Source organism: Lontra canadensis, unplaced genomic scaffold (genome assembly GCF_010015895.1).
Source record: "Lontra canadensis isolate GAN:19392208 unplaced genomic scaffold, GSC_riverotter_1.0 scaffold1, whole genome shotgun sequence".
In the NCBI taxonomy this organism is placed as follows: Eukaryota; Metazoa; Chordata; class Mammalia; order Carnivora; family Mustelidae; genus Lontra; species Lontra canadensis.
Genome location: NW_022630995.1, coordinates 35610170 through 35633173, shown reverse-complemented (window position 1 = coordinate 35633173; position 23004 = coordinate 35610170). Strand labels below are relative to the sequence as shown.

Here is a 23004-nt window from a genome sequence, read left to right as displayed (position 1 = left end):
TTCCTGCCTCCCTAGGTGGAGTGTGCTAAACCTAATTTATTATTGCTTTATTCCTTTTTTTTTTTTAATACCACCCTTGACCTAAAGGTTGGTTGGTTACTTGGTATTTTGCTGTAGTTTAGAGAAAATAAGGAAGTGTCCTTTCTCACTTAGGGAAATGCAAGCCTTCAGTACCCTCCCCTGCTTAACCCTTGAGCTCTGAGGCAAACAGGATGGCTTTGAACCGCCCTAGGAAAATGTGCAAGAATGTGGGGCAGAGTAGACCACGGCCCCCTCCCCTGGCTGTGGGTCTCTGCCATCTCCTATCAGTGTGATTGTTGGCACACCACCCATGGCTCCCTGAGTCTCTTTCCTTTCTGTTAAATTGGAGATGATCATATGTACGCGAAGAAACAGCCTGTGAATACAAAATGCACATGTGAAGAGTGACTTTCACCAGTATATCGTCAAAGAAAGCTGGAGATTAAGGAATTGAATTCAGGAAGTGAGAAAGAAACCAAAGTTTTTCAAAGTAGTCTTTCTTATTTTATTCCTAAGGAAAGAAAGATAACTTTTGGGGGGGGAAAAAAGTGTATTCTCCCCCCCCCACCCCTTTCTTGTAATGAAAATTACCCTCTAACAGACTCCTTACAGATTGAGAAGTACTTAAAATCAGTAGGACCTCTGTTCTGTTCTCACAGAAACTTTCATGACTCTTCTGAGCCTGGCAGAAAGAGCGCTTTCTACTTTTGTTTGCATAGAAGGGTATGACATCGGCTGTTTCCAGAGTGTGTGTTTATAAACGCACCACGCCTTCCTGCACTGGGAACCCCACCCTTGGTATGAAGATTCCTCTGACTTGCCTTGGCCCTGTCACGGATGCTCACTTTTTTTTTCATATTAAAGAGCAGTGAACTAGAGACCTTACTGCCCGTGTTTTGTGCAATCACTCCATCCGCTTCAGCTGTCTGGTGATGGAAAACTCACCAAAACTCTTCCCAATAAAACAAACGATTGAAATGCTCACTTAAGGGATGCATGGGTGGCTCAGTCGGTTGGGCCCCTGCCTGCAGCTCAGGTCAAGATCTCAGGGTCCTGGGATCGAGTTCCGCATGGGGCGCCAGCTTCTTGCTCTGCCTACCACTCCCCCTGCTTGTGCTCACACTCTCTCTCTCTCTCTCTCACAAATAAATAAAATCTTAAAAAAAGAAATGTTCACTTAAGTACAAAGTGGTAGCTTTGGAAAATCATCCAAACACGGTGCCTTCTTCCCTGTCACAATTAAAATCCTCCTGGTTTTCAAGAATCCAAAGAATGGGTGCTATCTTTAGTCTGGACAGTGGTAAAAACCCGCTCAGTGTGCACGGATTCACTTCACTCGTTCATCCCGTGTTTATCGATGAAAGCCAGACCCTCATCTCCCGTTCTGGTAAGAGGAGGCAGTCTGCAAATAAATGTGACATAGATGTCACAACGGGAGAGAACTTTCTGGAAAGTTAACAGCCCATTCCCACCCCCAGTGAGGGCTGAAAGATTAGAGAGACCCTTGCTGGAGTCTGTCTTCAGGCTGCTCTGTTCCAGGATAGAAGGCCTCCCCGAGTGAGCGCTGTGCACAGTGGGGCTGGGTGGCCATCGGGGGCCGGAGGAGTGCTGGCTGCGTCATCAACACTTGAGTCTGCTTTGGATTTGGGGCTCCTCCAGCGCCTGTTCGCACTGCTTTGCTAGGAGATAGGAAAGGTCTGGAACAGAGACGAGGCTCCTATTACCGTGGTGTCCATAGAAGGCACACACCCGGAGCGAACCCTGTCATGTGGATTTCTGCACGGTTGCTGGCTGATGTAGTAGCTCGTGTGCTCCACCCAGACAATGGAAGCAGATGCGTCTCACAGAAGGCTCTGGTAACCACTGCTGTGGGGTTTTCTGGTGAGATGGTGTGAGGAGCCACGTTTCTTCACCCTTTTACAAGGCGGTCAGACTGGAAAGAGTTAATTGTGTACTCTGTTGTGTATCCAAACGTGTCTCCCTACTTTTAGCCCTGTAGCCTTGCATATACTGCAGGTCAGGCCAGGGGATGGGGGACAGGGGGGCGTGGGGCAGCCACTGGGGAGCAGAGTCAGCAGGAATGTGCATGTTTATAAAACTTGGCTTGATGTGTGGCTTTTTCTTTATGGCTCGAGAAACCCGAGATGATTATTAAATTTGCAAATCTCCCAGGTTCTAAATTCCTACTTTTCCTTAAATTCACCCCACAGTTAGAAAAATCCAGCAGTGACAGCAGTAAAAGTGTGTCCTCATTCTGCTTTCTATTTAGCTGCCAATAACTTGGCATTAAAATCTAGGTCATAGGGAGGTCTTTGAAGAATAGGGCTGAAAATAAGGGAGAAGTACATTTTGGTGAGTAGAAAAAAATGCTACCTCCCATTTCCTAACTTTTTGTTTCTAGTACCATGACTTTTGCCCTTTTGAGAATCCTATGAAGTGAGTTAACCTTTAGAACTAGGAGAAATCTTTCTACCCCTGTATTTAATGACTTCTTCAAACCTTTGTTGTACATACTAGGAATTTTATTTATTTATTTATTTATTTTTAGCAAATCACTGCCTCATAACTTTACGTATTTTAATATTTAGATGTAAATGTATTTATAGGAATTTTATTTATTTATTTATTTATTTTTAGCAAATCACTGCCTCATAACTTTACGTATTTTAATATTTAGATGTAAATGTATTTAGTATTAATATAGCTGTATGTTTTGGGCCTCTCACCCTGTGGTCTACTTACATGTACCTGGTTCTAAAGAAAGGTAGAAATAGTCTTTTCCTCTGATTCTTGATATATAACTCAAAGCTGTTTTCCAAAAGAACAGTTTATAGGGGGCGCTTGAGTGGCTCAGTCAGTTAAGCATCCGTCCTCTTACTCATCAGGTTCCCTGCTCAGCATGGAGTATCTTAGAGATTGTCTCCCTCTCCCTCCCCTTCTGCCCACACTCCTGCCCCGCACTGCACCCCCTCCCCTGTGCACACGGGCTCTGTCTCTCTTAAATAAATTAAATCTTTTATAAATCACCATTTATATATTTTGTATTTCCTTATTTATATCCTTCACGTCCTTGTTTTTTAAATAGTATTATTAGTGAAAAATTCTTCCCCCACCTTTAAATTGTTTCTGAATGGCTTACCAAATTTTAATACTAAAAATTGGTATTTTTATTCTACTCTGTATCTCTTTGTCATTTAGAGCCATGCTGTTTAAAAAGGGTCTGTGCCCATAGGGCTGCTCCCCAGAAACTCAGAATCTGTATTTTGACAAGATGGGTCAGGTGCATTCATGCAGAGCGAGGTTCGAGAAGCCCTGATTGGGGGGATCAGACCCATTACAGTGCTCCTACTGGTCTAGAAAGAGAAGGGACTTCTGGCACCACAGTGTGGGTAAAGCTCCCAACATAGCTTATTGAATCCAGTTACAATTTTAAATTATTTAAAATTTAGAATTTGGGTTTTCAGTCATCTTGACAAATTTTGCCTTATCCCCATGGCACCTTCGATTCTAATATTTAGTAATTTTTCCTGCCCTCTTTTGTCGACATGCTTTTATTAACATAATAAATTTATTTTGAAGAGGATGTATCACTACTGTACAAAAAAGTTTTTTCTTATGCAATTTAAATAAACACGTAACTATTTTAAAGCACTGTGTATTTTTTGTGTACTATCTGGAAGTATCTTTGGTGCCCCCAGAGAGGTGTGTACCTCCTACAGAAATCACAGTTCTAGGAGATGATGGGCGTTGACAGGGATAAAGAAAGAACAAAAGAACAAAACAGGGGCGCCTGGGTGGCTCAGTGGGTTAAGTCTCTGCCTTTAGCTCAGGTCATGATCCCAAGGTCCTGGGATTGAGCCCTTCATCGGGCTCTCTGCTCAGCGGGGAGCCTGCTTCCCCATCTCTCTCTGCCTGCCTCTCTGCCTACTTGTGATCTGTCAAATAAATAAATAAAATCTTAAAAAAAAAAAAAAAACACAATCTTAACAATGAGAAAGTGACTTCAAAAGCAGATGAAGATAAATACTGCCTGGTCCCACACCGCCCAGATACTCCCTGATCTTAGGCCTGCTATGCCCAGAGAAGGGAGTTTTCGCAACAACACCAGGGTGCTTATTAGCCCTGTGGAGGTTTTACCTCGTGGAGGCCCAGAGAAGAAAGGGTGTGATATCCGTGGTAATCCCAGTAAAAACCACCGCTGTCCCACAATCGTTTATAATTCACAGTAGTGGCCACTGGGGGACTGGGGCAACCCAGAAGTTTATCATGCCTTTAAGCTCTTTAATGATAAGGCCCCATTGGTGGGTTTTCTTGGCTGTCTTATGAGCTAGTATTGTCTCAGGATGAGCACTGCATTGGATTTGAGAGCTGGAAGGGAGGAATAGTATGTTACCACTTTCAGTATATTCAGATACACATCGCTTCTTGGCCTTCTGGCTAAGATCAAGTGTAAAGAATTCAAATACGAGTAGTTTCCTGCACAGGGACTTGAAATGGTCATCACTGAACGTTTCAGTTTCCCTGAAATACTTAAGAGTAAAGAAAATAACTTCTGTTGAGTGTAATTTTTTAAAAAGCATCCTACAGCAAAGATTTTTTTTTTCCCCCAATGATGACTAAGGAATAGAAGTCATTCTAGTGAATTCCAGGGCCAAGGACCATACCCATAGTGTGTAGCGATTATGATTGGTTTGTATTTAAAACTGGTAGTAGTCCATTATTCTGATAGTACAAGAGAGGAAGGTATTTTAAAGGGTGGCTCAGCTGTTTAGGTGTCTGCCTTCGGCTCAGGTCATGATCGCAGGATTCTGGGATCGAGCCCCAAGTCGGGCTCCCTGCTCCATAGGAGCCTGCTTCTCCCTCTCCCCTGCTTGTCCGGCTCACTCTGTCAAATAAAATCTTTAAAATAAATAAATAGAATAGAATAGAGATAAAGTAGGTCAGTTGTCACCTCTTAGCTTTGGAGGAAGCACCAGGCCTGGGTCAGTGTGCAAGTTGCTTCAAGCACCTTGTGTCCTTACCTTAACTGGAGTCCCATTAGCTGTCTCACAGTTCTGTGTCATGCGCAAACTTGGACATCAAGTCACCTTCTACGGTTTCATTCAAACTGACTAAGACCATCGAACAAGCAGGGGTCAAGGACATAATTGCGCGCGGGTGGGCTTCGGGGTGTGGAGGCGGGAGGGATACTGACCTGGTTGCAGGAGACTGAGGAGTCTCCTGGGACGTAGGGCTTTTAGTGCTAAAACCAGACCGTCAGGGGCAAACCAGGACTGTTGGTCGCGTGACCCTCGGCATGGGTTGGTCAGCAGCTGAAGCCACCCCCCAAACCTACTGCCCTGCAGCCCTGGTTCTCCGTATTATACACCAGCGTATGGTGAGAAGGACAGACGTCCTCCTCTGGTGGGGAGTGACAGCATTTCCTGCCGACTGAGGAGCCATGTCAGCAAAGCTGTGGGGGGGGGGGTTCGTTGGCTTGGCTGGCTGTTGGTGAACCCCAACACCGACTCCCACCAACCAAGGCCCATAATAAGTCTTCTGTTTATGACCTGTTCTTGAATTTTTGCCTGGTATCAACCTGAACCTCAACCTTAACGTCTGACGGGGAATTCAGTTAGAATGTTTCATGAGACACAGTTATCCCATTAACCCTAACCTTTAGTACACCAGCCCCCTCATGGCATTGTTTAGGGTCAGGAGCCGTCTGACCGTACCCTGCTTATTGAGCCCACCTAATTGAGCGTGCCTTGGAGGACCTCTCCAGTTTCATTGCCATTTCCAAAGCGAATGCACCTGGGTCGCGGCTTAGACGCTTCTGTGTTTCCTTCCCGACAGTCCTACCCATCCAGTTACATGGAGTCAATGAAGCCCAACAAGTACGGCGTCATCTACTCCACCCCGTTGCCGGATAAGTTCTTCCAGACCCCGGAGGGCCTGTCGCACGGGATGCAGATGGAGCCGGTGGACCTGACCGTGAACAAGCGCAGCTCGCCGCCCTCCGCGGGCAGTTCTCCTTCGTCGCTGAAGTTCCAGCCCTCGCACCGGAGAGCCTCGCCCGGCCTGAGCATGCCTTCCTCCAGCCCGCCCATGAAGAAGTACTCGCCGCCTCCCCCGGGCGTGCAGCCCTTTGGCGTGCCGCTGTCCATGCCCCCGGTCATGGCCGCCGCCCTGTCCCGCCACGGCATCCGCAGCCCCGGGATACTGCCCGTCATCCAGCCCGTCGTGGTGCAGCCGGTCCCCTTCATGTACACCAGCCACCTCCAGCAGCCGCTCATGGTCTCCTTGTCGGAGGACATGGAGAACTCAAACAGCAGCATGCAAGGTAAAGGCCACCGCCGACTGCGCGGCCGCTCCGGCTCAGCACCCGGGGCAGGGCCAAGAGCTCTTGTGCTCTTGGAGGAGCTAGTCCCCTTAGGGTCAGCCTGCCTGAGGCATTTCCTTTCTGATGTCTTTGGGGGTGGGGGGGTTCTTTCTCTTTTTTTTTTTTTAAGTGTTGCTACTGGAAGAGCTCCCAGGAACCAGGCTGTTTAATGCCACGAAATGGTTACGTCACTGCGTAATTGTCAACTTAGGATACTGAACATCCTGACTTTGTATTCTGCTTTATTGAATGCTGACCTGGTTCCGTTAAAACGGCATTTAATAAATGCCTTTGATCGCAGTGATAAGTAATGGTTACTGAAAGCCAGCTCATTTACTGGCTGGTCACAGGCAGAAGACTGTGGGGTTAAAAGGAGATTTCCTAGAATCCTAAGGGAGACCCATTTGGGGCCTATGTGCTCAAAGGCCAGCTTCTGACACTTGCTGCTTGTTGATGGAATAGTGGTTGGGGGAAAACGTGATCTCCCCCACCCCCCAGATTTGCTTTCTGCTGTAATTTTGCCAGCCAATAGATACTCCACACATCCTTGTCGTAGATAGAAGCTGTGCAGTAAACTTCTAAAAAAAAAAACTGAAATTGGTCGATTGTACATGAGTGACTTTTCTATTTTTATTTTTTAGTACCTGTAATTGAATCATATGAGAAGCCTATATTACAGAAAAAAATTAAAATAGAACCTGGGATTGAACCACAGAGGACAGATTATTATCCTGAAGAAATGTCACCCCCTTTAATGAACTCAGTGTCCCCCCCACAAGCACTGTTGCAAGAGTAAGTATGTTCAGGTCTGCCAGACATTCGCGTGGTGGCGCGATTCTTGGGACCTGGGTTGGAAGCACGCGCTTCCAGCTCGTGCTGTGTGGATTGCCAGGAACACCTTGCAGCCGCTGGGAAGGATGGGAAATCTCTCCAAAGGCAGTGTGTTCTGCTCTATGGACTGCATCCTGACATTCTTGTCAAGTCAGCAACAGATTGAGCACTTGTGATTGCCACTTGTCACAACAGTTGTGGGGGTTTGGGGGATTTTTTGTTTTTGTTTTTTTTAACCCTCCTAGACTATACATAGTTTTCCCATAATCTTTATCCTGATATGGATTGAATTTGATATTCTGGATATTCTACATGAGGTTGGATCGTGAAAACTTGAAAAGACACACCTCGTCCTTCCAGTTGTCACCTCTAATACTGTTTCTGTGGTGGGGAATGTCTTCAGTCAGAATTTTCAGGCCACCTGTGAGCCCGAGGAAGTCATTCCAAGAAAGACCTGTAGACCGTGGTGGCAACCGAAAGTTTTTGTGTAGCTCGGAGAAGTTCAGTGTTGGAATAACCCATTATTCTCTCATCTCTGGTCTTCATCACATCTGCCCTTAGAATGTTCAGCGTGGTTTAGAACTGCCATCCAGGAGGAAGGTTTCTGTATCAACTACATCCAAGCCCTGAACAGTGGTTTGTTTTAGGTCTAACTTGTGATGGGTATCAAACACAAGTTAAATAGCATTATTAATGGGATTTGCTACAGTAGATAGCCTTGTCTTGCCTTCTACTGGAGGCTGTGTTTGTAGGAGCTCGGAAGGTGACCTTTGGGTCAGGCATCTTGGATCCCAGCTCTGCTCTCCACCATATGTATAACCTTGGCTTAGTCAATCTTGCTGCCTCCGTTTCCTCTCTGTTTTCATTACTGGTTGTGATTATTTTCCTTGTAATTGTCTTGTGGTGTGGCACTTTCAAGGTTGACTTCAGTGGCCGGCTTCCTGGTACAAGGCAGTAGTCTTCTTCCCCCTAGGCCCCTTCCGTCCTCTTTCTCCCATAGTACTTTTTTCCAACTTAAAACAGTGTTCTACACTCCTTTCTACGTCGTCTTTTCCCATCTCTCTTACCCAAGGCGTTCTGCAACAGAGTGTGAATTCTCCGGCTTTTCAACAGCTATTTTCTTGAACTTAAGATCTACATTCTAGTTCTGTCCACATCTAACCGAGGCAGGCACCCCTTCATAGTAGGTCATGTTCAGGGTCATGTTCAGTGCCCATTGCAACAAGTCCTAGTTGGTTATTTTGGGGGGGGCAGGGGTTGTCCTTAGCTCCCTGAGAAATGGAGAAGAGAATGAACCCTACAAGGAGCCACACCAGCAGGGAGAGAGTGTCCGGTGAACTTGGACTGATACTACCTTTCCCAGTTCACAGTTGCATCATGCTTCCCCCACCCCCGGTGAGACTTTCCCACGTGTTTCCAAAGGAATTATTTCATTGCAGCACAACAAGCATGTGGGAGTCAGAGCAAATGGAGACGGCTGAGCCAAGACATTAGATAATTTTCCTAGAATCACACTGAACAGCAGCAGGGTCCGGCCTCCATCCTCCTGCCACCTGATGAGGGCTCTTCCTATCTAACCATTGCCCCCCCACTCCTGCTCTCGGGTGGAAGGAAACACAGAAAGACCAGCCAAAATAGACATACCTTGCAGGCCGAGTTCCCTCCTCTTTTATGGTGCCAGGTGTCTCTGGCAAGGTGACTGGCTACATGACTTGCACTTGTCATTGTTCTTGCCCACGTGGTGAGTAAGATGGTATATAGCCAAGTGCCCGCAGAGAGAGGGAGGGATGACCCCCGGACTGAAAAGGGGTGATTCCAAAGTCAAGGTTACTGTGAATTGCAATGCAAACCGTAACAGAAGAAGAAGATTTGAAAGCAGTATTTTGCGCTCTAAATGCTGCTGAAAAGAACATACTTTCTGCTTACTTTGAGTGATGTCCTTTTGATGATCTCAAGCTCGGTGGCTTTTAATGATTAATGAGTAATATGCTTATTTTAATGCTGACCTAAGAATGCATTTTGCTCCTCAAAAAATTCAACAGATTAGCCACAACTGGGACATGTAGTCTTTAAGTAATTCTCTCACAGATGTGATTAAGTAATGTCTTGGAATGTGCCCAGTAGCAGCCCACAGAGGAAGCCAGCTAGCCAGGAAAGAATCGATTGAAACCAAGCGCCTAGTGCCATTGCAGTGAGGCGGTCCCGATAATTCTCTTTCCGGAAACTCTTCCTGTCCAAAGGTGGACTTTAAGATACAGCTTTGAAATCCATTTGCTTGCACAAAAGAGTTAACAGCTTTAGGATGATTTTTAAAGGCACTTGAATGTCTATCAGATTCCTTCTCTCTTCTCTTTTTTTTATATTTACATATATGAAGTGTATTTAGAACAAAGAACTTGAGGATCAGATCTCACCATTTAATTGTGTCTATGAATTACAGCAACCCTTGGTTGTAATGATCCCAAACAGCCTCTCTGAAAATGAGCAGCGGAGAGTCCAAAAAGGGGGCAGTCTTGAGACCCCGGCCTCCAGCTGCCACCTGTGCCAGCATCCGGCCCTCTAGAGATGGGGCCGCCACCCGCTCTCAGAATGATGCTACCTTTCAAGGTAGACATTGGCTGGAGCAGGGATTTCCTTTCCTGGTGTTGGGAGATCCCCCAAAAAACTCCTCATGAAATTAAACCACTGTAGAGGCCAAGTTTGCAAATGGGTTTCTTCTGAACTTCAAAACATTAACCGCAACCATTTGGTAGATTCACATCTGGAACTGATGTTACCCTTCAGTCCTCTGTGTATGTTACTCACAACTTTCTGACATCATATTATTACCAGCATCCCCACTGTATAGAGGACATGGAGGCACAGAGAGGATCGGTCCCGTGCGCAGGGTCCCAGGGACTATGAGTGACAGAGCTGGGATTTGACGTTGGAGCACACACAGCCTTTTAACGTACCTTTATATGCAAAATGAGCTGGGGAAAGCAGTCAGAACTACCGCACGGATACTATGAGACAGATTTCCAACCCATAAAATCTAATAATTGGGAGAGATGTCTAAAATCACCTGGGATACTCCCCCCAGTATCCCAGCGGCAGAGGAGATCTATTTTAACCATTCAGTTTTTCCCCCAGCATTTTATTTCCTGAAGTTCTCTTAATGAAGATGAAACATTATAGTTGATGGCATTAAAGTTGAAAGTTAAAAATAAACCGACAACTCTTTTCTTTCTCTAGGAAAGTAATTAAAATTACTAATTCCACTTCCTAAAAACCTGTATGTGTCCCCAGATCTGTCACTCTTCCATTTTCTCTCTGTTTGTACATACATATAACTGAAGTCCTTGCACCCCTCCCCCCAGTGTTGACTTTTCCACCTAAACCTGGCTCTTCATTCTTCTGTATTGACCCCACTAAACATTAAGGTAGGGGTAAAGTGAGACTCAAAACTGCCAGTTTTCTTTGCTAATAATAGAAGTGAAAAATAAATAGTCACTTAAGATCAATGCACCTTTTATTCTTTTCCTAGTTACTTAGTGGGCCTGGAAGAGGTCCTGATAGGGCACATGTATTGAGATTTTTACCAAGATCAAAACAAGTTTCATTTCAGGGGCTCCCTTTTGATTTTGATGGTGAAATTTTATTACCCTTTTTTCTCTCCCAAGCATGTGTGTTTGCCTTCATCAGATTCCTTTTCTTTTCCTCATCCACACTTCTACAGAAAAATTCGGATATTATTTGGACCATTTAAAGAACTTTAGATCCCAGTTTAAGAGACGAGTCTTTATTACCTGTTACCATTGGAGGCCAGTTCCATAAGCTTGCGATGATGTATCAAGTAATCAGTCGTTAGGAAAGCTAATGAACCGATTAGAATTTTTTAATTACTGACATTAATCAGCGGAGGAAGCCCCAGAAAGCTTTATAGACGTTTCCCCAGATCTTTCCCCATCTGCCTCTTCTCTCCTTCTGAAAAAGAGAAAGTTTAGAGCAGTGGTGGTTGACCTGATTGGTTTTCAGAGCCCCCCAGGAAAGGTGTGCGGATGCAGGAAGGGGTGTGGGCAAGCAGGCAGAAGGCAGGAAGACGTCAGGTGCCCCTGAGAACTGGCACTGCACCAGAATCCTCCCTCACGCAGGAATGACAGCAACAGGAAAGGTCTGAGGTTTTGAAAACAGCAGTGCCTTTCTTTATTCATTTTGGAAGAGCCAGAATTTGAAACTCAGACGTGGATTGGTGATCTTTAAGAGAAAATCATTGCCAGTTTCGGAAAGGATAAAATGTAGATAACGAGCAAGATTGCCCGAGCTTTAGGAATTTGACCTGTATTCTTCCCTACACTAAATAACCATTAGGGCAAGCCATGGAAGGACGCTGGAACCCTACTCAGCTTCGCTCTCGTACCACGAGATTGTGTAAATAGGCGAATCTGTACTGAGGGAAAGCCTCTCCTAGCGCCTGCGTCTCCCTCTAGCGTAGCACCTAACCCTTCTTACTGTCATTACTTATCTACATGTCTGTCTCCCCCTAGAGTGTGAGCTCCTCGAGGGCAGGAACCCTGTTTTTATTCATCTTTGTGTCCCGGTGCCAAGCACAGTGCCTGGCTCATGGTAGGTGCTCACTCCATGTTTGTTGAATGACTATAGAAGTGCTTCTTGGGTTGATCAGCTAATTTCTTTTTGTTGTTGTTGTCGTTGGGTTTTTTTTTCGTTTTGTTTGTTTGGTTGGTTTTGCCTAGTGGTGTTAATGCCTTTGGTAGTAGACTGAAGGAAAGGAGAGAGGCTTTCCCCCGGATATTTCACACTGCACGTTGGCTTTCCTAGGAATCACCCGTCGGTCATAGTGCAACCGGGAAAGAGACCGTTACCTGTGGAATCTCCGGACACCCAGAGGAAGCGGAGGATACACAGATGTGACTACGACGGGTGCAACAAGGTGTACACTAAAAGCTCTCACTTGAAAGCGCACAGAAGAACACACACAGGTATCAGAAACGCTACGCGCCCTCCATCTTTTCCTCATGAGAGAGAGTGAAATGGAATGTTAGGAATGTTCTAGCTTTCAGAGGTGATGATAATTGTGAAAAATGCACTTTTTCGGTCAAGATGTATTTTCGTAATGAGTTAGAATGGATGCAAGGTTATCACCATGACAGGGTTGCTCCCAGTCCCGTGGAGTTGTGTGCTCTGTGTTCCAGGGAGCTGGGGGGTGGGAAGGGGGGTGGGACTGTTCTTAGCCCTGGGCCTATTTCATCAAGGATGTGGCCTTTGTAGGCACCATCCTTTAATAAATGTGGTACATCACCAGATTCACAACGGCAGCAAACAAGCAAACCAAAACCACCACAGTTCTTTATGCAGAACAAATACAGAAAAGGAAAGATATTTGGGTGACCTTTGTCTTCTAAAACTGAGGGAACTTCTGTGCTCTCGCCTGCCCTGTTTGTTCTGGGGTATTACTACTTCTGCCCAGGATCGAACACAGAGCATGCCACCAGATCTTCCAGAAGTGATTACACGGGTGAAGAAACACACAGCTGTTCTATTCCCTCTTGAACGTTTCATGAGCAGAGCCGCTTGAGGAACCCCTACAGGAATGGTGTCCACAGCCCACTTGGCAGTCAGTGTGAGAGAGCCATGCTGACAGCAGGCCTCGTCTGCTCTAACCTCAGGACCCTGGATGTGAAATTCTAGTATAACAGCCATTGTCCCCTGGGCACATTTTCCTTCACTCAGGATGTCCGTTGTTTGTTTGCTGTTTGTTTGTTGTTGAGCCTTGGGAGTCACTCCTATTAGGTATGTTCACAACAAGGAAAATCTGGGATTTGAAAGAGAAAGGGGAAGGAGAGTGGCAGTATGGAGTGAAGTTACTCAGTGATTCCCAGGGAGAGGGAAAGGCAGCTTGCAGACAGCTGAGTTCTTGGGTTTGGTCACAAGGTTCTTAAAGGGAACTTGGGGTGGGGGGTGCACCTTGCGTTTAGAGAAGCATCAGGTCTCAGATGCCAGGGAAACCAGTAAAAAAGCATTCCCAGGGCATTAATGGGACCTGAGAGGTGGATGTTAACCAACTTCAGCTTAAGATGAAAAAAGACATTGGTTATTTGAATAACAATTTAGATGTAGGAAAAACACCTCAGCGTTTACATTCTCTGAAGCAAAGCAGGTAAGACAATTCTGAAGGGCTCCTCGAAATACCAAGGCATGTCAATCCTTAAAATTTTTAGACAACAAGGGGGATAGTAAGTGGGAATTGATTTGTGAGGCCCATTTGCCCTTAGTGACTCATATTAAACATGTACGATGGCCACTAACAGCCTTTTTATTTGTAAGGGCCTTCATGCTGGCTCTCCCTGTGATTTCCCGCCAAGGGTCTTCTGTTCCTCACCTGTCCACTACCGTTATCCCGAGGGAGGGGGTCGGAGAGACCTCGCTGTTGACAGGCCGAGGAGGAACTACCGTATTTTTAGGATGTCTCAGAGCATTATACCTCAGCATAATTGCAGTTGACTCAAACAAAAGATGCTGAAATTCCTGTCGGTGTCTATCACGCTTCTTATTTTTAGGAAACTGTTAAAATAAGAAGGAAATCCCATAAACTTTGTTTGGACTTCTCATTAAGTGGAAAGCACTGTGTGTAACTAAGCATCACGGTAGCTTAAGACTTGAAGATAAATACAGATCACAAGTTGTTTCTTAAGTGACTCCTCCCTGCTATTTAGGGCAAAACCAAAATTACTTGCAAGCTCCTCCGAATGGATTTCAGTGGCTTTATGCTGTGAAAACTTTTAAAATCTTTTCTTTGTGGCGGGGAGGGGTGCAGAGTGCTAGTTAAATAGTAAGAGAATTAAGCCACTTGTTTTCTTGTTCGGTGAGGGGATGGAGGGACATACCTTGGAAATAATATTTGCCCAGAGTTGTAGCTCAAAAGATCTTTACTGTTTTTACTAATGAATAGCCTTTCACCCTCAAAAAAAAAAAAAAATAAGCTTTTCCGTTTTTCCTTTTTGCAGGAGAAAAACCCTACAAATGTACATGGGAAGGATGCACATGGAAGTTTGCTCGGTCTGATGAACTAACAAGACATTTCCGAAAACATACTGGAATCAAACCTTTCCAGTGTCCAGACTGTGACCGCAGCTTCTCCCGCTCTGACCACCTTGCCCTCCATAGGAAACGCCACATGCTAGTTTGAATGGCTCCGTCCCCTGCCTCAGCGTGGCTCCCCACTCTCCTGGCTCTCTCTCTGTCCTCCTTCCCATGATCTAACTCATTTTTTACATGTACATTTTAATTTGGATTCAGCTGGCCTGAATCTCAGAATTTATATCATTCAAACTTCCATATGGTCAGTAGTAGATGTTCTCTAATCCTCTTCCTTACCACGGGTCAGACCTAAAGAATGTGAACTCTTTTTTTCTTTTTTTTTTTTTTTTTTTTTTCCGGGGATGCTAAGCAAACCCTTCTTACAGATACGTTTAATGTAATGAGAACAAGGGAACATGTAAACTTAAAATAGCCAATTGTCGATTTCTCCATGTATTTCTCAAAAGAATGTCAAAGTAAATGTATTAGAAATACAGTATCCAGCCTTCAAGTCCTTGCCAGGGGACCTTGATACCTCTGTGCCCTGTGATCGTATTTTGTGCTTGCCAGCAAGAAGGAGGGCGGCCCCTCTCCCAGGTTAGGCAAACGTGCAGCCAAATTTCAGATAGGACTGTCCGTCCACCCTTCTTCCCTTCCGTTGCCCTTCACAAACCCTGATTGTCAACTCGGATTTACCACGTCCTCTAAATTAAGTCCTTGACTCACTTCTATGCCTGCAGCTAACAAAGTCTTTGCCACCCCCGGGGTTGAGCTGCAGTGCTGAGTAAGGCAGGTGATCTCTGTCAGTGAGCGGCCCAGCCTCGCAGGGAGTCAGAACGAAGAAGGGGCGTGGTGCAGGGAGAGGCAGCAGCATGGTCGAGGGAGGCCCCTTCCTCCTGGGCTCGGGCTCTCCCGATGAGCTTTCATCACTGGGTTAGCTGCACAGGGCATCCCCAGAGCCTCAGTCTCTCTGCTCGACTGTGCAGAAGCATCCAGCAGAGCCGAAAAACTGATGGAGTGAGTCCTACTTATCCCTGTCACCATTCCTCCGATGTCCTTAATGTGGGTCATCGAGCCTTGATTGTTGGGACACCATGAAAATATTTTGCCCAGTAATGGTAGGGAGGGAAAAAAGTCTTTTGAGGAAGAATATGGATGGCCTTTCTTTCACTCAACCTACTTGCAGCTTTTTTTTTTCTTTGCAAACAGGGAAACGTTGAGTGTATTTGTATTCCCATATCAAATTAATCATATAGCTTTTATACGGAAAGTCTGCTGTGTGGACCATAGGGTGCCAAGTGGGCTGTCACTTGTGTTTGTGACGCATACCGTAAGTCAGCGTCAGCTGATCCTCTAGTGGACGCGTTCATTTTAAGACCCGAGTGACCCGATTTGTAAATACAGCTGGTTGGGAAGCGCACATACCTTCAGTCGGGGGACAGATTTCTGAAAAATACAGAAAATCCCAGTTCAGGAATTCATATCTTGAGAGCTCCAAAATTCCCCAACATTTACTATTAAAGAGCTGGAAATCGATCACTCAAGTATCCCCTTAGAAGAAGCTGAAAATGACTCGTGTTTATGTCAAAGAGAAGTAGCACGCCATTCTTTGGGGGGAAGTTTTATGTTTTGTGGGGTGGGGGGGTTTCCTTTTTTTTTTTTTTTTTTTTTTTTTTAATTTTTTCAAAAGCTGGCTTTTGAGCACCATAGTCTGAATGCCAATAAAAATAATTCATGCATAGAAAAGTCATTGGTCCTAAATTTGAAGAAAGTGGGCAACAGTGGGTGTGTGTCACCAAACCGCCTTCATCCCTCCGATAAAGGACGGAAGAAAAGGGAGAAGAATCCTGAAGAGCCATCCCGGCCACAACTCAGGATCCAACACAACCTTAACTGGGAGGAATCCATTGTTCATCTGTTTCTAAGACATCAGTGAATGAGTGATTCTGGAGGCCCGCAAATCATGTGGGGAGCTTACTCTGATGGCTTTGTGTTAATAAAAAGTTAGTTGTAGGGACTGTGCACCTAAGAGATCCCACTTACCAGCCCTCTGAACCAGCTGAAAGGAAATACAGTTGAGAAATGCAGAGTTACTTGTTACCTTCTTGGCACTTGGTTCTGATTTTTTTTTTCTTTTTCTTTTTTTTTTTTTTGTAAGCACTGCGAAATTTGTTTAGAATATTAAAACCTCCTAATTGGGCTTTCTTTGTGTTTTTGCAACTATGGCATGAATTGAGGGATAAAAACGGCTCTTGGGAAAGTAGGCATTGTCTGTACTGTAAATGCTGTCACTTTCATACCAAAGTTTGTATTTCTAGGAGGGGTTCTTCTGCAACACACTGAAGATCAAGTTGGAATGTGAGGAACTTTTTTGTTTTCATGGAGATGACCCGCGCGCGCGCGTGTGTGTGTGTGTGTGTGTGTGCGCGCGCGTTCTAACTTAGAGAGAAGGTAGGGGGAAAAGCAAGAAAGGGTAGAATTGATCATCTTGGAATAATTAGCTTTTGAGTGTGGGTCTGGTTGATAGCTTCGTAGGTTCTCATGAAATTTGGTGTGTTTGTTACGGCATATTTAAATTTTGTCAAAAGAGCAAGCAAGACCCTGCAAAGACTTTCCATTACTGTTCAGCTTACTTAGATTATGTTAACAAGTTCATTAACAAAGATCCATTTGAAGTCTGAAAGAAAGACAAGCCCCACTGTTCCCGTTGCTGGTCTATATACTTCAGTTAACAATTGGCTCTTGACCAAATTTTCTTTTATATATATTTGTATTTTACTATGATAGTTGAGAAATTTAGTCTCTTAGACGTTTTTAGCTGTTATGGTGGAAGACCTCAAATACAAGATAGGATGCCCTTGAATGTGTGGATTTAATGATGTTCCAGGTCACCATCAATGGTTTTAATTGCAATATTTTACATTGATGAGAATGAATTGTATACATGAAGTTAGCGTGGTACAAATCTTATTAGGGAGTTTCTTTTGATTATTGTCCAAGGGTCATCTTGGGGAAATCAGAACAATTAAGGCTGAATGCATCATATTGTAGAGTTCCAAAATGGGAATCTACATCATAAATGGGCATTAACATTCTAAATCGTCCGGTAGGGAAAATGTGTTAGCAGCGTAACTAGGTCCAACCAAGGAAATGCTACATACACGGGAGTTTCAGGAGCCTTGGAACAGATTTCTAGGGGAACCATAGATGTAAATGTATATTTTATTAAAACACCCATCTGCACTATCAGTGTTGCACTAATGTGGGATTTGAAAGACTTTATTGCTGATACTGTATATCTGCACGTCATTCCTCATTAGATTGTTTTAAAGACAATCTCAAAGATCTAAGGTTTTAAAATAATTTGGTTTGCAAATACACCATCATCTTGAAGGACTCACTGTTTTACATGAAGTTGCTCAGAGTTGTCTTTATTCTCTTCTGGGTCGAGGTTAACAATTTCTAAATGATCGCAAATTCACTTAATACATTTACAAAGCCATTTTACATGCATTAAACGAGGGCTACAACAATATTACGTTTTACAGATACTAGCACTTTTTTTTTTTTGCTGTTATGTACTTAGTGTTAGAGGGTCAAAATAATCTTTCTGCTTAGCATCTCTTAAACCATACCTGCAAGTGTAGCAGGATTAGTACATTTACAGTACTTTAATACTTGTATAAACTATGCAGAAATTTTTAATAAAGTGTAATATATTTTATAAGCTAATAAGACTGAATGGGTAAAGGTTTTTAGCATGCATTAGTATACTTGCAAATACTGAAACATTTTGGTAATCTTTCTTACTAAAGATGTGAATGTTTAATGTACCTTCGCTGTTTCTACTCTGTAGTCCAATGGGAATTCAGTAATGACATTTTGTCATGTCAAACTGTGAACATAAATTTGTACTGTACAGTCCTCATATACTATATACAGTATGCAATATATGTATTATATACTTGTTAATAAAACCATCAGAATATTAAGTGTGATTGTGATTTCTATCTGTGCAGTGATCACTAGGAGCAGAGCTTGGCCATGGAACATGAAAGGGTTCTTAGAAATTGCAAAGCGAGTCACCCTTTGATAGGCAAATTCGATGGAGGGAAAGAATAAATTTAGGGGCGCCTGGGTGGCTCAGTGGGTTAAAGCCTCTGCCTTAGGCTTGGGTCATGATCTCAGGATATTGGGATTGAGCTCCACATTGGGCTCTCTGCTCAGCAGGGCTCCTGCTTACAACCCCCCCCCCCCGCCCCTGCCCCGGCCTCTCTGCCTACTTGTGATCTCTGTCAAATAAATCTTCAAAAAAAGAAGAAATCTAACTGGCATCTGCAAGAAGTAAGTTAACTTAGCCTTGAAGTCATGTCCCTGGGTTCTGGATAACAGCAGCAGGAAGTCTTCTAAGCCACAAACCATAACCTTGTAGACAACCCCCCCTCCCCCACCAAATCCACAACCTTACTTAGTGCATTCTTGGAATATTTTTTATGATACCCACCTCTTTCCCAAAAAGGATTTTTAGTGCCTTGAATTAAAAGAAATACAATGTCTAATACATATATATTTAAGTTTTTAAATAAGAGATTAGTATTCATAGCTTGGGGAGTGGGGAATCAAACAGGACAGTAACTGCATCAACTAATTCTGGATCAACTTTAAAGCCCTCAGTACACCATGTCCATGGACACTGCTATGTCCTTAGTAGCCTAGGAACAACAAATGGTTTCTGATGGGGACTTAAGAGTTCTTGTATAAAGCAAAATGTAATCACCTCTTTACCCTCCCCCTAAATGTAATTGAAAGTAATGGGGCGCCTGGGTGGCTCAGTGGGTTAAAGCCTCTGCCTTGGACTCAGGTCATGATCCCAGGGTCCTGGGATCGAGCCCCGGATCAGGCTCTCTGCTCAGCAGGGAGCCTGCTTCCCTTTCTCTCTCTCTCTCTGCCTGCCTCTCTGCCTACTTGTGATCTCTCTGTGTGTCAAATAAATAAATTAAAAAAAAAAAAGAAAGAAAGTAAGATAGTGGCTTGTTAGGTCTCACCACAGCTACCTTCAGCCTGGACTTCGATTGTAGCATAACATAAAATACCATGGCTGGCCCTTGCTACATGATACCTGCACAGCTTGGAGAGGGGAAGAAGGTATGGGAGGAGGCTGAACTCAAACCTTGAAGCACTCTCCAGGTTTCCCTGCTTTTACACTGAGATAGTTGACTGTAAACTCAAAAGATACACATGACTGTTACATCGCAGTGGAACACTGGCTTGGATTGGTCCAGGTGATTGGGTATAATCTTCCAACCATATTTTGTGTATGAGTGACATGACATTTGCTGAGTTCAAAAACAGACCCATCTTTCCAAGGAAGTACTATATGAGAGCTGGATTCTGCCCGGGTGAATGATCAGAATGGTGACAGATGCAAATTTTACAAGAAACCAAATTCTTGGAGAAATGGTTGAAGGAAGGATGTTAAGTGTGTGGGCGTGCACACACACGCGCGCGTGTGCACGTGTGGATGCACAAATCCATAATTGTCCAATATTTTAAGAGCTGTCAGGTTGAAGAAAGATTAGGAGCCTTACTGGGGGCAAGTTAAATCAATTCTAGTGTGCCTAAAAGGAAAAAAGTGGCTCTGTTCAGGAAAGGACAAGTTGAGATGGTAGTAAAAACACATAGAGAGGCAGAAGTTAAACTGTTAGAGACCAAAGTGACCTGTGTGTGCACAAAACAATTGTTCTTCAAGGGTACATTCATTTTAAGATGTGTAAACTGAACCTGTTACCTTTTCCTATTTCTGACCCAATCATAATTATGGTGGTTGGTAATTGTTCTGTATCCACAGTGACCCGTAAATGAGAGTGATACATGCTACCAATTAGAATTCTTATTAAATGTATGACTTCGGCAGATGGCAGTTCTCACTAAATGTAGACACGTTTATTGCTTTGAGTACTTCTGCTCATTACTTCCCTCGTTTTGCATTCCCTATGGGCATCCTGAGTGGTCTGGGTTAAGGATAGAAGACAGAAGCTGGATCTTCAGGTTCCTAGACCATATCTCTGACATTCTAGATCCATTATATTAGTCAGGGTTCTCCAAAGAGAAAGAGAACCAGTAGAATATTATATACACAAGAAGACATTTGCTATGAGGAAATGGCTGACATGACTACGGAGGCTGGGAAGCCCCATGATCTGCCATTTGCAAGCCAGAGACATGGAGAAACCCGTGGTGTAATTCGAATCCAAAAACTTGAAAACCAGAGAAGTCAATGGTATGGACCCTAGTTCGAGGGCAGCAGATCAATGTCCCAGTTTAAGCACACAGCAGGAAGGAAAACAAGCCAATTCTGTCTTCTTCCACCTTTTTGTTCAATTCAGGCCCTCAATAATGACCACCCACATGGGGAGGCAATCTACTTGACTGAGTCCATAGGTTCAAAAATGTTAGTGTCATCCAGAAACACCATCCCAGACACACTCAGAAATCACGTTTAGTCTGCGCACTCTGTAGCCCAGTCAAGTTGACATATAAGGAACCATTACTCTCGGGAACTCCATCAGGCTCAGAACTCAGCCTCTAAAGAACTCAAAGAAGAGGCTTTTGATGACCTTCAAGGCTTGCCCGTCTACTCCAGATCACATATCCTGCAGAAAAGTCCAAGCTTTTGTCAGTTACGTGCCTCTAAGGCTGGGCTCACGCAATCCCTCAAACAGACTAAAATCCCACCACACATTCAAACCAGCTTCTCCCACACCATCCTCAAGCCTCTCCCTTCCTGAAACTCATGCAACATTGTGTGCCAACTATACTGAAATTATTATTATTTTTTTTTTTTAAGACGACTCCATGCTGGGCGTGGGGGAATCCAACGCAGGGTTTGAACTCACAACCCTGGGATCTAGAGTCAAACACTCAACTGAGTCGCCCAGGAAACACCTTAAATTAATTTAAAAAAGAAAAAAAACAACAACAACAAAGCAAAGCAAAACAAAGCAAAAAAAAAAAAAAAAAACCAATTCCACCCTCCCTAATAGTCTCCTGTGCCCTTTTGCAGTCAATCCTTACGTAATCCCAAGCCTATTTTGCCTCCCTGTATACACTTTTGCCTTTTTCAGAATGGACTGCAGCCTTTTGAGTTTGACTTCTTTTGCTTAGCAGCATTCATTTGAGATTCGTCCGTGCTTTTACATGTATCAGTAGTTTGCTCCTCTTCATTATTTAATATGGATGTACCACAATAGCTCATACAACCTCCAGTGGAAGGATATTTGGATTATTACCAGTTTGAGGCCATTATAAATAAAAATGCTACAAATATTCACATAAAGATTTTTGTGTTAACGTAAGTTTTCACTTCTTTTGGGCAAATGCTTAAGAGTGGGATTGCTAAATTGTGTGGTAGCTAATGTTTAGTTCTTAAAAAAAAAATTATTTCTTTTAGAGAGCACAAGCAGCAGGAGGAGCAGAAAGGAGAGAGAGAGGGAGAGAAGCAGACTCCCCACTGAGCGCAGAGCCCAACTCAGGGCTCAATCTCAAGACCCTGAGATCACAACCTGAGCCAAAATCAAGAGTCCAATGCTTAACCGACTGAGCCACCTGGGCACCCCAGTGATGTTTAGTTCTCTAACAAACTGTTCAGCTCTTTTCCAGAGTCACTGTACCACTTTGCATTTCAACCAGCAACATGTACTCCACAACCTTACCAGCTCTTGGCATGGTCAAGTGTTTTGTTTTGTTTTATCCATCCTAATGGTGGAACGTATCTCATTGTTCTTTTAATTTGTATTTCCCTCGTGACTTATGATAAGCATCTTCTCATGGGCTTGCTTATTTGACAACTGCATATCTTACCTGATGGAGAGTCTATTCAAGTCTTTTACTCATTTTTTTTAAAGATTTGATTTATTTAATTGTCAGAGATTTAGAGAGAGAGAGCAAAAGAAGGGGGAGCAGCATGCAGAGAGAAAAGCAGGCTCCCCAGTGAGCAAAAAGCACGACGCGGGACTCAATCCCAAAACCCTTTCCTCATTTTTCATTAGGTTGTTTTTTCCTTATGGCTGCATTTTGAGAAGTCTCTATTTAAGTGTTATTTTGCTAGTATTTTCTCCCACTCTGTGACTTGTCTTTTCATTTTCTCAATAGTTTGTCTTTGAAAAGCAGATGTTCTTAATTTTGATGAATTTAACTTATCAATTTTTTTCTTTTATGGATCATATATTTTATGTTCTAACTAAGAAACTTTTGCCTAGCCCAAAGTCACACACACACACAAATTTTTTTTATTTTGTTGCTTTAGGTTTTACATTTGACCCACTGGGGGTTAATTTTTGTATATAATATATGAGGTATGAGTCCAGGTCCAGTATTTTAAATATGAATGTCCAATGTTCCAGCACCACTTGTTTTTTTTTTTTTTTTTTTTTTTTGAGAAGGGGGAGGTGGTAGAGGGGCAGAGGGAGAGTGAGAGAGAATCTTAAGCATGCTCTACATCCAGCATGGAACCTGACACGGGGCTTGATCTCACAACCCTGAGATCATAACCTGAGCCAAAATCAAGAGTCAGATGCTTAACCGACTGAGCCACCCAGGCTCCCCTCCAGCACCACTTTATTTTTAAAGATAGATTTATTTCTTTACTTACTTACTTATTTGAGAGGGAGAGAGAGAGAGACTACATGAGCAGGGGGAGGGGCAGAGGGAGAGGG

The 23004-nt window shown here is 43.8% G+C and overlaps 1 protein-coding gene across 2 annotated transcripts in view; it reads left to right on the top strand.

Annotated features, from left to right (window-relative positions):
• Positions 1-14822, top strand: part of KLF3 (Kruppel like factor 3) — a 32124-nt gene extending 17302 nt beyond the window's left edge. For both annotated transcript variants that reach the window (XM_032853456.1, XM_032853467.1), the window contains exons 3-6: positions 5857-6343; positions 7024-7174; positions 12032-12192; positions 14218-14822. In XM_032853456.1, coding sequence (XP_032709347.1) covers positions 5857-6343; positions 7024-7174; positions 12032-12192; positions 14218-14399 — 981 coding nt within the window. In that variant the 3' untranslated portion in view covers positions 14400-14822. The remainder of the gene's footprint in view (positions 1-5856; positions 6344-7023; positions 7175-12031; positions 12193-14217) is intronic.
• Positions 14823-23004: the final 8182 nt, after the last annotated feature.